This window comes from Pristiophorus japonicus, chromosome 11, assembly GCF_044704955.1.
Source record: "Pristiophorus japonicus isolate sPriJap1 chromosome 11, sPriJap1.hap1, whole genome shotgun sequence".
Taxonomy (NCBI): Eukaryota; Metazoa; Chordata; class Chondrichthyes; family Pristiophoridae; genus Pristiophorus; species Pristiophorus japonicus.
This window is the reverse complement of record NC_091987.1, coordinates 126,146,122-126,163,877: the sequence shown is the minus strand read 5'-3', so window position 1 is coordinate 126,163,877 and position 17,756 is coordinate 126,146,122. Positions and strand designations below refer to the sequence as shown.

Below are 17,756 nucleotides of genomic sequence, written 5' to 3'. Positions count from 1 at the left end.
CACTGCCTGTCATTCTGAAAAGGACCCGTTAATCCCGACTCTGCTTCCTGTCTGCCAACCAGTTCTCTATCCATGTCAGTACATTACCCCCAATACCATGTGCTTTAATTTTGCACATCAATCTCTTGTGTGGGACCTTGTCAAAAGCCTTTTGAAAGTCCAAATACAGATCTGCTCTTTAACCACCACTTTTCCTGGCTGTACAGCTACCTGTTTGTACGTCAGCCGTACAAAGCAAATGTCGCGACAGAGGCGTCAAAGAGACGTTGTACGCTGGATGACGTCACCACGTGGGTGGCGTTAGCTGGCACAGCGATGCCTCTTGGTGCCTCTGTTAAAGAGCCGACTGAATTTCTGACGAGGCGTCGACGCCGCTTACCATCGAAGGTAGGCTTTTGTTGCCCATTTGCCGCCTCCCGCGTGCAGTAACATGCAGCGCCCACAATCCAATTTCAAACCCATAGACTTGCATTTATATAGCGCATTTCACAACCTCAGGACGCCTCAAAGTGCTTTACAGCCAATGAAGTACGTTTGAAGTGTAGTCACTGTTGTAATGTAGGAAACGCAGTAACCCATTATTTGCACAGTATGATCCCACAAACAGCAATGGGGTAATGACCAGGTAATCTGTTTTAGTAATGGTGATTGAGGGATACATGGTGGCCAGGACACCGAGCGATGACTCCCCTGCTCTTCTTCAAATACTGCCGTGGGATCTTTTACATCCACCTGAGAGATGTCTGAAAGACAGCACCCCCGACAGTGCAGGATTCCCTCAGTGCTGCACTGGAGTATAAAACCGGATTATATACTCAAGTTTCTGGAGTAGGACTTGAACCCACGACCTTCTGATTGAGAATGGAGATGGATGGGTGAGAACAATGTTGCGTACCCATGAGCCACAGCTGACACTGACACTAATGATGCCTGTCACCGGTGCAGAGTGGCGTTGGGGGAAAAAACATGTATTACAGAACTTTTTTTGATGATGCTCTGTATGCATGAGCGTGCTTTAAAATGGTGGGTAAACATGTCATTAACCAACATCTTGACGATCAATTCACTTGCTCAGCCATTGGCTGTGACCACAAGGAGGTTGCCAACTCGAATTCCATTTACTGAATGATACCAGAGCTTTCAGGGTTAAATTAGAAGTACAGGTTGTAGGAGTATAGAAGATTGAAGGTCTAATCGAGATATTTAAAATGATAAAATGATTTGATTGGGTAGATACAGAGAAACCATTTCCTCTGGTGGGGGAATCCAGAGCAAGGGAACATAATCTTAACATTAGAGCCAGGACATTCCGGAATGAAATCAGGAAGTGCTTTTTCACACAGAGGGTAATGGAAATCTAGAATTCTCTTTCTCCGCCCCCCCCCCCTCCCCCCCACTCCCGCCCCCCAATGCTATGGATGCTGGGGAACAATTGGAGCTTTCAAAAGTGAGTTTGGTAGATTTTGTTGGGTAAGGGTATCGAAGGGCATGCACGAGGAGCTGAATGGCCCACTCCAGTTCCTAAAATTCCAGCGCAGATTCTCCTGGAGGCAGCTACTGAACATCAGTCTCTGCATGACCTTGGGATCAACGAGAAAAAAAAGAACCTTAGGACATCTTAAGTTGTTTTGCATCTGCCTTGAAAATGGAACCAGAAGACCTGTTACGGGTCGAGATCTGGTGGAAGGATTTGACTTGTCATCTGATCTAATCCTCTTGGCACTGTTACAAGTGATCTACCCTGACAGCTGCTGCTGTTCAGGGACTGACCATTGTCGTTAAGTATTTAAAATACTTCACTGACTGACAGGCCGGTTTAACATCGCACAGATAGTCCACCTTTATTTTTACCCACTATGTGTTTGCATGAACAGCAATCACTTGTAGGTATATATAATCAAGAATCAATTACCTTACGTAGCTAAGTACTTGTAAAATGTTAAGTATGATGGATGCCTTCAATTGATTTTAAATATAATTTGTATTTAAAACATATTAATACTTCACTGACTGCAATTGTTGTAACATTTCCATCCTTGTGTTCAAATCCCTCCATGGCCACACCCCTCCCTATCTCTGTAACCTCTTCCATCCCTACAACCCTGTGAGTACCCATGCTCACCCCCGATTTCCATCGCTCAACCATTCAGCTGCCAAGACCCTAAGCTCTGCAATTCTCTCCTTAAACCTCTCCATCTCTCTACCTCTCTCTTTAAATCGCTCCTTTAAACCTACCTCTTCGATCAAGCTTTTGGTCACCTGTCCTAATATCTCTTTATGCGGCTCGGTGTCAATTTTTGTCTGATAACGCTCCTGTGAAGCGTCTTGGCATGCTTTACTATGTTAAAGGTGCTATATAAATGCAAGATGCATCAGTCCATAAAAGACAGAAATTCAAACTGAAACGATGAGAGAAATGATAGTACAACATTTCTTCAATCACCGCGTATTTTAGGCTTGAGGGCATGTGAATTGGGCTGAGTGTTGTGAAGTGCTGAATGTATAATGCTGACTCTTTCTCACTAATTCATTGCTGCTTTGGTTTAGAGAAAGCTTGCAAGGTTCACAGCACTGGAGACTAGCTCAGTACCTCCAGGAGTGGTATCACTCTTGGAACTTGTGATCCGACTCCATTAGCACATCCAGCCATAAAGTATTTTTCAAAAAAGTCCCTAAACTAAGGTTATTTAAAAAGTGGGTGATCCAGCATTGTATAGAATCAAAAAACGTACAGATAGGGAACGAGTTTAAGGCTGTGATCCAACGCCAATAGTCTGCTGACTTTCACGGAACATCCCAGCTTTTCTATTCACAATTTGTAACATCCCTCACTTCAGCTCAGTGACACTATTTTAACTCCCTGCTGCCGTGTATTATTCTGTAATAACAGAAATGGATTCTGCCCATTCCTTGATATCTGTTAACCCAGATTCCAGGACCCAGATTCCAGACTTTCAGCAGTGCCAGCATCCTGGAGCTTTCAAACGACTGATATGATGGACTAAAAATATCACTGCTTCTATTTCAGGTCAGACTACAGCCATATGTCATCAACGAGCAGTGAGTATTAAGAGGATGTACAATACATTTATTTTCCTTCCTGTCATATTTACTATAGCAATAGGAGAAAATTGGACATGACCACTCAAAGGGCAATAAAACGATTCCTGATCATGTACAACTGGAAAATGCTGCCTCCGTGATATAAAATTTCCTGTTGGATGTCGTTCATCTCCACCGGAAATGGGGCACACCCACCGTTTTTCCTGTGTTTTCACTGCCACGGTGGATGAGGTGGCCTCTTGTGCAAAATTCAGCCCTTTGTATTTTTTCCCCGAGCGGAACAGAAGTTGGTCATAATGGGGGTGGAAGTGAGGCGGAGAGCAGAAGATCGGTCATAAGAGGGGCAGAAGTGGGGGCGGGCGAAGTGTCCGCCGCTGTCAGTCATCAGCGTAGTGCTGATGATGTCATCACGCTGGCACATCACCATGTCGCTCCCCTTCACTTAAAGGGGAGAGCCACTGCGAGCTCGCACTACGATTATTTAAGTTAGGTCCACTGGGCCACCAGGGAGGGTTTTGGCCGGGCTAACGGCCTGGCACCCAAGGAGGGGTGTCAGGCTGCCTGTTGGTGGCCCGGCTGAACCTGGGGGCATAATTGTCGGGCTGACATGGCAGTCAGCCGACAAAAATAAACAAGATGCCAGCCGCGGCAGTGCGCCCTCCCCTTTAATGGAGGCCGCACCGCCATTTTACACACACTGCAAACACACTGCACCAACAGAAAAACTGTCGGGGGCACCGAGCAGTGGCTGCAAGATTTTTTTCGGTCAATTTTGATTGCGGAGCGGGAGATTGGCAGTGCGCGCTTTGATGGCGCACTTAGGAGGGTTCGGCAGCAGCGGGGCAGAAGTGGGGACCGCTGAAAAAAAACAACGGGGAGAATTTCGCGAGCAGCGACCATTCCACAACGCCGCATGGCCGGCACTTTCCGGCAATAACAGGCCTTATTGGGAAGCTGAATTTTGGCCCTGTCGTGTCTACCTGTAGAAATGAACAGTTTGATAAATGCAACTTATTATTCCACACATTTCCAATTTAAAAATTGGAAATTTAAAAAATACAAGAGCGATAAAGAAAGATTAGAGAAATTCAAGCGCTACTGTCTACAAGGTGGGAGTGTTCACTCATTGAAGTAAAAAAAATTAAGAACTTGCATTTAACGATCTCAGGACGTCCCAAAGTGCTTCACAGCCAATGAAGTACCTTTGAAGTGCAGTCACTCTTGGAATGTAGGGAAACACAGCAACCAGTTTGCTCAAGATCCTATAGACAGGTGAAAAGGGGACAAAGGGGGCAGGTGGAGTGAACAGGAGAAAGGGGGACAAAGGGGGCAGGGGGAGTGAACAGAAGAAAGGGGGACAAAGGGGGCAGGGGGAGTGAACAGGAGAAAGGGGGAGAGGGACGGGGAGTGGACAGGAGGAGGGAGCGGGCGGGGGAGGGAGCGTGAACAGGATTGAAGTACATTTCTTTTCCATTTTTAAAATGGTGTTTTAAATGTTTTTTGTTACTATGGGTGACCTTACAGTATTGGGATTGCTCCTGACCTTTGTGTAGTCTCCTTCTTGCAATGTTTGTGTCTGTTTCAGTATCACGTTTCTCTGGAGCTGATGGCATTCTAAGGGTTAAGTTGACTTAAGTTTAAGACAAGACGCAGCACTGACAGATCCATGAACCCATTTACAAATCGAATAAATCAAATTAAAAGAAAATAAACTTGCCATTCCCAGAGGTGGATCTATTGCGATTGGTTCTGACATGGTACTGCTCCGTTACGCTGGGTGGCAGCTGGATTTCATGTCTGGTTATTCACTGCTTACAGAACCCAGGTGAAATTCTTTACTCCCACAATTGGAACGTTAATCTCTGAGAAAGTGACAGTGTTCGCGAGTCACATGGGACGAAAAGGTCCGAGACGGGCCTGGCACAACCTGAGGAGCGAAAATAAACGTGGCAGATTGAAACAGAGTAAAGCTCGGAGAGCTCGGTGAGAGTTGCTGTAGGACTGAAAGCACAAATGAGGAATTTTTTCAAATCATTCCCGGGATGTGGGCATAGCTGGCAAGACCAGCACTTATTGCCCATCCGTAGTTGCCCTGAGAAGGTGGTAATGGGCCTGTACTTGAGCCACTGTAGTGGGTTGATACAACTGAGTGGCTCGCTAGTCCACTTCAGAGGCCAGTTAAGACTCAACCACATTGGTGTGGGTCTGGAGTCACATATAGACCAGACCAGGTAAGGTAGACAGCTTTCCTTCCCTAAAGAAAGACTTGCATAAAGAACATTAGTGAATCAGTTGGGTTTTTACCACATTCTGACAGCTTCATGGTCACTTATACTGATACCAGCTTTTCATTTCCAACTTTTAAAAAAAAACATGGAGTCAAATTCTCAAACTGCCATGGTGGAGTTTGAACTCGAATTGATAACTTACAGTCAGCCTTCAAGAGATGTCACTTTAAGGTCTGATACAAGATCAAAGGTTAACAGCAATGGACAGAAAACAGACCAGATACCTACACAAAATAAGTAAGCAAAGTGGTACATTAGGAAGGTTTTACCCTCTATTACCCATTCACTTACTACTGCAGTAAGGAGGGAGGGAAAGACAGAAAGACTTGCGCCTTTCAAGACCATCGGACTTCTCAAGGCGCTTTACAGCAAATGAAGTACTTTTGAAGTGTAGTCACTTGTAATGTAGGAAACACGGCAGCCAATTTGCGCACAAGCAAACTCCCACAAACAGCTAATCTGTTTTTTTGTTATGTTGATTGAGGGATAAATATTGGCCAGGACAGCGGGGATAACTCCCCTGCTCTTCTTCAAAATAGTGCCACCGGGATTCTTTACATCCACCTGAGACAGCACCTCCGACAGTGCAGTGCTCCCTCAGTACTGAACTCAGCCTAGATTTTTTTGTGCTTGTCCCTGGAATGGGACTTGAATCCACAACCTTCTGACTCAGAGGCAAGAGTACTACCCACAGCTGATACTTCTGTGCCAAGACTGTTCTGTGCCCAGAACTGGAAACTGCTGAGCTGTGAGTTCAACAGCAGATCTACAGTAAGAGAAGCAAAGAAATAAAGAAAGCACCTTTCACAAACTCAGGACGTCCCAAAGCGCTTCACAGCCAATGAAGTACTTTACAAGCGTAGTCACTGTTGTAATGCAGGGAAATGCAGCAGTCAATTTGCACACTGAAAGCTCTGTTTTAGGTGTTGGTTGAGGGATAAATATTCGCAGTGACTATTTGTCCAAACTCGTGCTTCTGCTCATGCATTTCCCGATACATGCGCAGAAGTGAGTTAGGACAAATAGTCTCCAAATCCACCCCTCCCTCCAGCGCAATTTACACTAACCCTTTTCTGCGCATGCATTGGAACTGGCCCCGAACACCACGTTGCCTGCTGAGCCACCAGCCCCGAGCTCCCTGCTGGGCCCTGAGCCCCGAGCCCACCACTAGGCCCCGAGCTCCCCGCTGGGCCCTGAGCCCCAAGCCCACCACTAGGTCCCGAGCTCCCCACTGGGCCCTGAGCCCCGAGCCCACCACTAGGCCCCGAGCTCCCCGCTGGACCCCGAGCCCCGAGCCCACCGCTGGGCCCCGAGGCCCTCGCTGGGCCACGAGCCCTGAGTCCCCCGCTGGGCCCTGAGCCCCGAGTTCCCCGCAGGGCCCAAATCACCCGCTGGGCCCCGAGCCCCAATCCCCAATCCCCCACTGGGCTCCGATCCCCTGCTGGGCCTCGATCCCCCGCTGGGCCCAGATCTCCCGCTTGGCCCCGAGCCCTGATCCCCCGCTGGACCCCGATCCCCCGCTGGGCCCCGAGCCCTGATCCCCAGCTGGGCCCCGATCCCCCGCTGGGCCCCGAGCTCCCCACTGGGCCCCGAGCCCCAAGCCGGGCAGAGAGCAAAGGGCAAAGAGAGCCTGCGGGCGACTGGAGGGGGAGAGAGAGAGCCTGGTTTGGGGGCGGGTGGCGGAGCGGTGGCGGGGAGAGAGAGAGCCTGGTTTTGAGGGAGTGGGGGTGGAGAGAGAGCCTGTTTTTTTGCCGGGGGGGACAGAGATTCTGTTTTGGGGGGGGGGGGAATAGAGAGCATGTTTGGAGGGGAGAGAGAGCCTGGTTGGAGGGGAGGAAATGAGAGTCTGTTTGGGGTGGGGGTGTGGGGGGGGGGTGAACAGAGAGCCTGTTTGGGGGGAGAGAGAGAGCCTGGTTTGTGGCAGTGGAGGGAGAGCCTGTTTTGGGGGGGGGAGAGAGCCTGTTTGGGGGGGCGGAACAGAGAATCTGTTTGTGGGGGGGGAATAGAGAGTATGTTTGAGGGGGGGAGAGACAGCCTGGTTGGAGGGGAGGAAATGAGAGCCTGTTTGGCGTGGGGGGGGGGGGGGGAACAGAGAGCCTGTTTTGGGGGGAGAGTGAGCCTGGTTTGTGGGGGGGGGGCGGAGGGAGAGCCTGTTTGGGGGGAGAGAGAGCCTGGTTTAGGGGGGGAGAGAGAGCCTGGTTTAGGGGGAGAGAGAGAGCCTGGTTTGTGGGGGAGGGGAGGGAGAGAGCCTGTTTTGCGGGGGGGGGAGAGAGAACCTGTTTGGGAGGGAGAGAGAGCCTGGTTTAGGGGGAGAATTGAGTGCCTATTTGTGGGCGGGGGGGGAGACAGAGAGCCTCTTTGGGAAGGAGAGATGGGGTGGGGGCTGAGAGAGGGAACTCAGGGAAGACAAATCACATTCTTCCAATCCCCTTTACACCCACACCCGACATCGTTGGAGTGGATGAAATCCAGAAGTTACTGACACTTCAAACCCAATAAACCTGTTAACAATCCGCACACAATGCCCCATCTATGGCGGGCGCTGGGGGGGGGGGGTGGGGGGCTGCGGTTAAGGTCATGCACGCACTGGGGTAAGGGATTTTGGCTTGGGGAGGGATGCACTTGCGCTGGGGTAATGAGGGACTTCGGCTGGGGGAGGGATGTGCCCTTTCTGACTCTGAAGTCCAAATGGATCATGTTACAATGTACAAAGTTAGTCTGGGAGGTTCCATTCACACATTCCAGAGAAACTTCAGGGTGTGGCTTATCCTCCAGGGGAACCAATCAGCAATAGGTCATGTGATAATGGAAAGCCAATCAGAGAAACGGCTGCAATTCAGTTAGTACAAATAAACGCATCCAAAATATTGAACATGAGGCCAAACTCTCCTGCTTGTCTTAGGAATAGTGCCGTGGGATCTTGTACAGCCAGCCAAGAGGGTAGGCGGGGCCTCGGTATAACGGCTCATCTGAAAGACGGCACTCCGACAGTGCAGCCCTTCCTCAGTCCTGCTCTGGAGTGTCAGCCTAGGTTGATGGAAGAGCTTTAGCAAATGTGAGGACATCAGGAATTGAGTCGAGGGTTTGGGGGGGAAGTTCACACGATCAGCACTGGAAAGGCCAGCATACATCGATATGAACATACTTCTGCTATATCGCAATGCTTGTGAGCAAGCCAACAGCATGTATAAAATATTTATATTTAGTGTCAACCAAGTAGCATGGGAAAGGAGGGAGAATTGGTTTTGTATTTTTATTTTTCCCTGATCGCTCTTTAAGACTGATGTGTCAAGCACCATCCTTGCCTGGCAGAGCTGACAGGAATTCGACCCCAAGCTTCTGCCAAAGGCACACTGGAAACCTGCCACCTGGAGATGTTATCTGGCTCTCTCTGTTCTCCTCCCTCTCTGTGGGGAACCCCTTTGCTTGGCATCTCCCTATAATGGTGCGGCAGCAGCGGTGGAGCCAGTGGGGAGGTGGGATCAGGGGTGGGTCATGACCTCTTCCGCACCCCCCCCCCCCAATTTGCGTTCGGCCAATGAGCCTTTGGAAGTCTGCCTCCATTTCACTCCCAGGGAGCTTCGTCACCTGACTTCGGCCTCTGGGTTCGGCCTGCGAGACTCTGGGGTTTCCTGATTTGGGCCCAGTTCCCAGCTCGGTCCCCTTCCTACCAAGTCAGCCAAAACTTCCCAGTCAGCCAAACCGAGCTCCACTATCGTATCGGAGATCGGAGTGTACGAAGGATTGGGTGCAGACCCATGTCCTATCACTATATAGTGGGCCATGTTGAGCAGAATGGAGACTTGTTTGAAAATAAAGTAAAACCTTCATTGATATAGCGCCTTTCATTACCTCAGGATGTTCCAAAACACTTTACAGCCAATGAAGTACTTTTGAAGTGTAGTCACTGTTGTAATGTAGGGAAAGGCAGCAGCCAGTTTGCACACAGCAATGTGGTAATGACCAGACAATTTTTTTTATTTGGTGCTGTTAGTTGAGGAATAAATATTGGCCAGGACACTGAGAGAACTCCCCTGCTCTTCTTTGAATAGTGTAGTGGGATATTTTTTGTCCACTTGAGAGGGTCTCAGTTTAATGTATCATCTGAAATTCGACACGTCCGACAGTGTAGCACTCCTTCTGTACTGCACTGGAGTGTCAGCCTAGAATTCACAACTGACTCATTGAAAACTGCGATCCTTTCAGGATATATCAAAAACAGTGTCCTCCTGCAAACCTAACTCCTTAGAGCAATGAACTGCTACTGAATTTATTAGCCAATGTTCCACAGAAATATCACACACTGCTGTTTCTCCACCGCATTTTCTTAATGGTTTAAAAGGTAGTTTAGCAGGGGACGCATGAACATGCAACAATGTGATGTAAAGAACTTAACAAACGTGGAAACGACCCTAACCAGTGTCCTAACTCGCATCAAGTCTCGCTCACCCATCACCCCTGTGCTCGCTGACCTACATTGGCTCCCGGTTTGGCAATGCCTCGATTTTAAAATTCTCATCCTCATATTCAAAGCCCTCCATGGCCTCGCCCCTTCCTGTCCTCAGTAACCTCTCCAGCCCTACAACCCTTCGAGATCTCTGCGCTCCTCCAATGTTGGCCTCTTGATCATCCTAGAATTTTAATCACTCCACCATTGGCGGCCGTGCTTTCAGGCCTTAAACTTTGGAACTCCCTCCCTAAACCTCTCCGCCCCTCTCTCCTTTAAGATGCCCTTTTAAACATACCTTTTTGACCAAGTTTTTGGTCACCTGCCCTAATGTCTCCTTCTTTAGCACAGTGTCAGTTTTTGTCTGATTGTGCTCCTGTGAAGCACCGTGGGCCCAATGCTCCCTTTAAGCCGGGCGGCTGCGGCACACACTGCAGCTCCCATGCAGCCGGCTCACTGGCTTTTAAATAGGAAAAAGCCGCATGTACGGTATTTTGACTGGGCTGCACAGTCGCTTAAAGGGACCCCGCAGCCAAAACAAATTAAAGGGAACGTTGCTTGGGACGTTTTACTACATTATAGGTGCTATATAAATGCAAGTTATTATATATAACAAATATATGTGAAATGAATAAGTGAGTCTTTCTTGTGCAGCACTGCTGATTTACAAATTTCTAGGTTGAAGTATGCTTGAAGTTACATGCACATAGATTGTACGCTAATTAATTGAAAGGCTGACTGCTATTTGTATGCATGCCCTGTAAAGAGTTTGAAAACAGGCAGGTGTCCATACTTTCATTGTCACATTTTTTTAACACAAAAAGCAGCTCCTGTCAGTGATTATTTTATCAACAAAGTTGGTGACACATCTCGAGTCCCAGTTATAAACCGGAAAGTTTTGGAACTCATTAGCGATTTATGATTTAAATCAACATGTGGGATTAACCAAAAAAACAACAGATGGCGACCAGATTAAGGAGCTTCGTGATATACCTCAGATCCTTTGGGAACTACAACCATTAAACAGCTTTTCTTTGTGTATTATCTGTGCAAATAATAAAAAGATGCTTTTAATTTGTTTAGTTAAATGTCCTTGTGAAACAGTGCGAGATCATAACTGTGTTTGGATGCTCTGATTAAGGCTGGGCCTTGTAAGAAAGTGATCACTGAGTGGGTTTTCTGAGCCGTGTTTGTCAGTTACTCTCTCTGCCTTCGCCTTGGCGTTTAGTGCCGTCCTTCTTGGACAAAGGATGCTTTTCACGGGTGTGTGTGTAACCTTACATTCAAACGGCTGCATTGTACACTGTGCTTTGAGCTGTGTGCTGTGTTTGTTTTTCACCCCTCAGAGCTGGTGGAGATGGACACACACAGTCCCTCTCAAAGGAGGGCTGCCATCTATCCTTCCAACAAAAAGCCAATCACTAAAACGTATAAACATTGGATTCATAGGGACAATTAATAATAACTAACGCAGACTTGTGCATTGATATACGCACCAGATTGTAAGGTCAGGCTTGTGCAGCTGTGACTCCTGGGGGTGCTGTTATACTGCAATTGTGGTATCAGCCATGTCTCGGTGTATAGCACTCTGAGTCAGAAAGTTGTGGATTCAAGCCCCACTCCAGGGACTTGAGCACAAGATATAGGCTGCTGCTCCAGTGCAGTGCTGAGGGAGTGCTGCACTGTTGGAGGTGCCGTCTTTCAGATGAAACGTTTAACCGAGGCCCGGTCTGCCCCCTCAGGTGGACATAAAAGATCCCATGACACTATTTCGAAGAAGAGTAGGCGAGTTCTCCCTGGTATTCTGGCCAATATTTATCCCTCAACCAACACCACTGAAACAGATTATCTGGTAATTTTTTACATTGCTGTATGTGGGACCTTGCTGTGTGCAAATTGCCTGCTGCGTTTCCTACATTACAACAGTGACTACATTTCAAAAGTATTTAATTGGCTATAAAGGGCTTTGGGATGTCCTGAGGTCGTGAAAGGCGCTATATAAATGCAAGTTCTTTCTTTCTTAGCTGACACTGCAGTTATAGTGCACGACGACGAGATCCAACATCGCCTCCAGTGCGCCAGTGCAGCCTTCGGTCACCTGAGGAAAAGAGTGTTTGAAGACCATGCCCTCCAAACTGCCACCAAGCTCATGGTCTACAGGGCTGTAGTAATACCTGCCCTCCTGTATGGCTCAGACATGGACCATGTACAGTAGACACCTCAAGTTGCTGGAGAAATATCACCAAAGATGTCTCCGCAAGATCCTACAAATCCCCTGGGAGGACAGACGCACCAACACCAGCGTCCTCACTCAGGCTAACATCCCCAGCATTGAAGCACTGACCACACTCGATCAGCTCCACTGGGCAGGTCACATAGTCCGCATGCCAGACACGAGACTCCCAAAACAAGTGCTCTACTCGGAGCTCCGTCGTGGCAAACGAGCTAAAGGTGGGCAGCGGAAATGCTACAAGGACACCCTCAAAGCCTCCCTGATAAAGTGCAACATCCCCACTGACACCTGGAAGTCCCTGGCCCAAGACCGCCCTAAGTGGAGGAAGTGCATCCAAGAGGGTGCACCTCAAGTCTCAACACCGAGAGCATGCAGAAATCAAGCGCAGACAGCGGAAAGCGCGTGCGGCGAACCAGTCCCACCCACCCCTTCCCTCAACGACTATCTGTTCCACCTGTAACAGGGTCTGCGGCTCTGGTATTGGACTGTTCAGCCACCAAAGAACTCACTTCAGGAGTGAAGCAAGTCTTCCTCGATTCCGAGGGACTGTCTATGATGCTGAGTGCACATCCAGCCTCCGAGCCCAACTGAAACGGGAGTGAAAGGAAGTGAGACCTCTTAGAGGAGGGAATCTTGCCCCACTTCACTTGCTAGGGAGTACGTTCAGGCCTTGCATCAGTCTGCACCAGACATGTACAGCATTAGTGCTAAGCCACACTGACACATTCAGGCTAACATCCCCAGCATTAAAGCACTGACCACACTTGATCAGCTCCGCTGGGCAGGCCACATAGTCCGCATGTCAGACACGAGACTCCCAAAGCAAGTGCTCTACTCGGAGCTCCTTCACGGCAAACGAGCCAAAGGTGGGCAGCGGAAACGCTACAAGGACTCCCTGATAAAGTGCAACATCCCCACTGACACCTGGGAGTCCCTGGCCCAGGACTGCCCTAAGTAGAGGAAGTGCATCCGAGAGGGCGCTGAGGACCTCGAGTCTCAACGGCGAGAGCATGCAGAAATCAAGCGGAAAGAGCGTGCGGCAAACCAGTCCCCACCCACCCCTTCCCTCAATGACTATCTGTCCCACCTGTGACAGAGTCTGTGGCTCTCGTATTGGACTGTTCAGCCACCAAAGAACTCACTTCAGGAGTGGAAGCAAGTCTTCCTTGATTCGGAGGGACTTCCTATGATGATGATGATAAGTGTGGATAGTGATGGGCATCATTCTAGGCTCCTGGAAAGGGACACTAAATAAGGCTATCAAGCGTCAATCATTGGGAGTGCCAGATGAAAATCGAACTGAACAGGAACGTCATCGTAAGTTCAATGCCTGGTCTCTGCTGCAGTCGATCATCTCTGACAAGACACCAAATATGGCCCTCATTTTCAGTCAAGAGTTCAATTCCTGATGGGAATAGGAGTAGCCCATTCAGCCCCTCGAGCCTGTTCCGCTATTCAATTAGACCATGGCTGATCTACATCTCAACTCCATTTACCTGCCTTTGCTCCATATTCCTCAATACTCTTGCTTGGTAAAACTATTTGATCTAAAGTTTCAATTGACCCAGCAGCCACAAACTTTTGTGGAGAATTCCAGATTTCCACTACCTTTTGTGTGGAAAAAGTGCTTCCTTATTTCACTCCTAAATGGCCTGGCTCTAATTTTAAAATTCTGTCCCCTTGTTCTGTATTCCCCCACCAGAGGAAATAGTTTCTCTGTATCTACTCTATCAAATCCTTTTATCATTTTAAACAAATACCTCTCAACTTAGTAAACTCAAGAGAGTACGAGCCAAGTTTATGCAACCTGTCCTCATACCTAAACCCTTTGAGCCCCGATAACCCCCTCCAAGCTCCATGTATATGTATTGTTGGTTTAAAGATATTGTCTATTTGGTGTAGCTTAAAAAATAGGCACAGCTCCAAAAGGATGTCCAGAGTACTCGACGCTATTGATCATAAAAGTGTCCCTACCAGTTCCCCGACAGCTCAGGGTACAAGAAACAACTTCTCCAGAGGTTTAAGGACTTGTCAAATTGGTAACCTTGGACGGGTCATTTTGTCAAGCGCAGAGGAATGGGGAGAAAAAAGAAAAGGAAGACTTGCATTTATATAGCACCTTTCATTACCACCAGATGTCCCAAATTGCTTTACAGCCAATGAACGTCTGAAGTGTAGTCACTGTTGTAATGTAGGAGAGAGGAACGTTGGGGGAATAGAGATTATCCACAAAGCCCATGAAGTAAGGTTTGTAGATCAGCATTTTCAGTAAAGAAGCTCACTCGACACTTGTGCGGGCTGGAGAATCGGATGGCAGGAAGTCAGGAGTCCCCGCAGATCAGGGCCAATGAACTCTGCACCCAATTCTCCGATCTGCCTTTCCGTCAATTGAAATTCTGCGTCAGGGTCAGAGCCGAGCAAAGCTTACTCTTATAAGTGGTGCAAGATTAAACAGGATTGCCCTTTCCTTCTCAAACAGTTAGGAGCCTCGGCAGTGAGCAGCAGACCCAGTGGGGTCTATTGTTGTTCCAATATCGAATGCTCGGTTTGCATTTTCCGTTGCCAATATGTGCTTCATTCTCTCTGGGTAATCACTTGCATCGGGCAGTTTCTCTGCAAGCACCCTGATAAAAGCATTTTTGAAAAAGGAACATTAATAACTCAACAGTCTAGCGGAACAACAACAACAATTTAAGAAAGGAGGGAGACAGAAAGCAGGAAACGATAGACCAGTTAGCCTAACATCTGTCATTGGGAAAATGCTGGAGTCCATCATTAAGGAAGTAGGAGCAGGACATTTAGAAAATCATAATACAGTCAAGCAGAGTCAGCATGGTTTTATGAAAGGGAAATCATGGTTGATAAATTTGCTGGAGTTCTTTGAGGTTGTAACGAGCAGGGTGGATATCGTATATTTGGATTTCCAGAAAGCATTCGATAAGGTGCCACACAAAAAGATTACTGCACAAAATAAGAGCTCACGGGGTTGGGGGTAATATATTAGCATGGATAGAGGATTGGCTAACTAACAGAGAACAGAGAGTCGGGATAAATTAGTCTTTTTCAGGCTGGCAAACTGTAACTGGTGGGGTGCCACAGGGATCAGTGCTGGGGCCTCAATTATTTACAATTTATATTAATGACTTGGATGAAGGGACCGAGTATAATGTATCCAAATTTGCTGATACAAAGATAGGTGGGAAAGCAAGTTGTGAGGATGACACAAGTAACCTACAAAGGGATATAGATAGGCTCAGTGAGTGGGCAAAAATTTGGCAGATGGACTATAATGTGGGAAAATTTGAGGTTATCTATTTAAATGGGGAGAGATTACAAAATGTTGTGGTACAGAGGGATCTGGGGTTTCTTGTGCATGAAACGCAAAAAGTTAGCATGCAGGTACAGCAAGTAATCGGTAAGGCAAATGCAATGTTGACCTTTATTACAAGGAGGATGGAGTATAAAAGTAGGGAAGTCCTGCTCCAACTGTACAGGGCATTGGTAAGACCACACCTGGTGTACTGCGTACAGTTTTGGTCTCCTTATTTAAGGAAGTATATACTTACATTGGAGGCATTTCAGAGAAGGTTCACGAGGTTGATTCTTAGGGTCTTAAGAGAAGTAATGGCAGGGATTGTGGATGCATTGGTTGTAATTTACCAAAATTCCCTGGATTCTGGGGAGGTCCCAGCAGATTGGAAAACTGCAAATGTAGCACCCCTATTTAAAAAAGGAGGCAGACAAAAAGCATGAAACTATAGACCAGTTAGCCTAACATCTGTGGTTGGGAAAATGTTGGAGTCCATTATTAAAGAAGCAGTAGCAGGATATTTGGAAAAGCAAAATTTGGTCAGGCAGAGTCAGCATGGATTTATGAAGGGGAAGTCATGTTTGACAAATTTTCTGGAATTCTTTGAGGATGTAATGAACAGGGTGAATAAAGGGGAACCAGTGGACTTCTAGAAGGCATTTGACAAGGTGCCATATAAAAGGTTACTGCACAAGATAAAAGATCACGGGGTTGGAGGTAATATACTAGCATGGGTAGAGGATTGGCTAACTAACAGAAAACAGAGAGCCGGGATAAATGGTTCATTCTCTGGTTGGAAATCAGTAACTAGTGGGGTGCCGCAGGGATCAGTGCTGGCACCCCAACTATTTACAATCCATATTAACGACTTGGAAGAAGGAACTGAGTGTAATGTAGCCAATTTTGCTGACGATACAAAGATGGGAGGAAAAGCAATGTGTGAGGAGGACACAAAAAATCTGCAAAAGGACATAGACAGGCTAAGTGAGTGGGCAAACATTTGGCAGATGGAGAATAATGTTGGAAAGTGTGAGGCCATGCACTTTGGCAGAAAAAAATCAAAGAGAAAGTAATTATTTAAATGGAGAAAGATTACAAAGTGCTGCAGCACAGCGGGACCTGGTGGTACTTGTGCATGAAACACAAAAGGATAGTATGCAGGTACAGCAATTGATCAGGAAGGCCAATGGAATCTTGGCCTTTATTGCAAAGGGGACCGAGTATAAAAGCAGGGAAGTCTTGCTACAGCTAAAGGATTTTGGTGAGGCCACACCTGGAATACTGCATGCAGTTTTGGTTTCCATATTTTCCAAAGGATATACTTGCTTTGGAGGCAGTTCAAAGAAGGTTCACTAGGTTGATTCCGGAGATGAGGGGGTTGACTTATGAGGAAAGGTTAAGTAGGTTGGGCCTCTACTCATTGGAATTCAGAAGAATGAGAGGTGATCTTATCGAAATGTACAAGATTATGAGGGGGCTTGACAAGGTGGATGCAGAGAGGATGTTTCCACTGATTGGGGAGACTAGAACTAGAGGGCATGATCTTAAAATAAGGGGCCACCCATTTAAAACTGAGATGAGGAGAAATTTCTTCTCTCAGAGAGTTATAAATCTGTGGAATTCACTGCCTCAGAGAGCTGTGGAAGCTGGGACATTGAATAAATTTAAGACAGAAATAGACAGTTTCTTAAACGAGAAGGGGTTATGGGGAGCGGACAGGGAAGTGGAGCTGAGTCCATGATCAGATCAGCCAGGATCTTATTGAATGGCGGAGCAGGCTCAAGGGACCGTATGGCCTACGCCTGTTGCTATTTCTTATGTTCTTATGAAGGGATTGTCATTTGAAGAAAGGTTGAACAGGTTGGGCTTATACTCCTTGGTGTTGAGAAGAATGAGAGGTGATCTTATTGAAACATATAAGATTCTGAGGGAGATTGAAAGGGTAGATGCAGAGAGAATGTTTCTTCTCTTGGGGAAATCTAGAACTAGGGACATAGTTTCAGAATAAGGGGTCGCTCATTTAAAACAGAAATGAGGAGGAATTTCTTCTCCAAGGGTTGTGAATCTTTGGAATTCTCCACCCCAGAGAGCTGTGGAGGCTGGGTCATTGATTATATTTAAAGTGGCGATAGACAGATTTTTGAATGATAAGGGAATAAAGGGTTATGGGGAGGGAGCGGGGAAGTGGAGTTGAGGCCAGGATCAGATCGGTCATGATATTGAATGGCGGAGCAGACTCGAGGAGCCAAATGGTCTATTCCTGCTCCTATTTCTTATGTTCATATAACAACTTGTACTGTATAGCACATAGTAAAATGACCCAAGGCGTTTCACAGGAGCATTATCAGACAAAATTTGACACCGAGCTACATCAGGAGAAATTAGGACAGGTGACCAAAAGCTTGGTCAATTGAG

The 17,756-nt window shown here is 47.3% G+C and overlaps 1 protein-coding gene across 1 annotated transcript in view; it reads left to right on the top strand.

Moving 5' to 3' along the window:
* Positions 1 to 17,756, top strand: part of LOC139275573 (protein FAM124A) — a 78,069-nt gene that overhangs the window by 21,406 nt on the left and 38,907 nt on the right. The window contains exons 3-5 of the mRNA XM_070892743.1: positions 207 to 387; positions 3,029 to 3,060; positions 4,882 to 5,027. Coding sequence (XP_070748844.1) covers positions 207 to 387; positions 3,029 to 3,060; positions 4,882 to 5,027 — 359 coding nt within the window. The remainder of the gene's footprint in view (positions 1 to 206; positions 388 to 3,028; positions 3,061 to 4,881; positions 5,028 to 17,756) is intronic.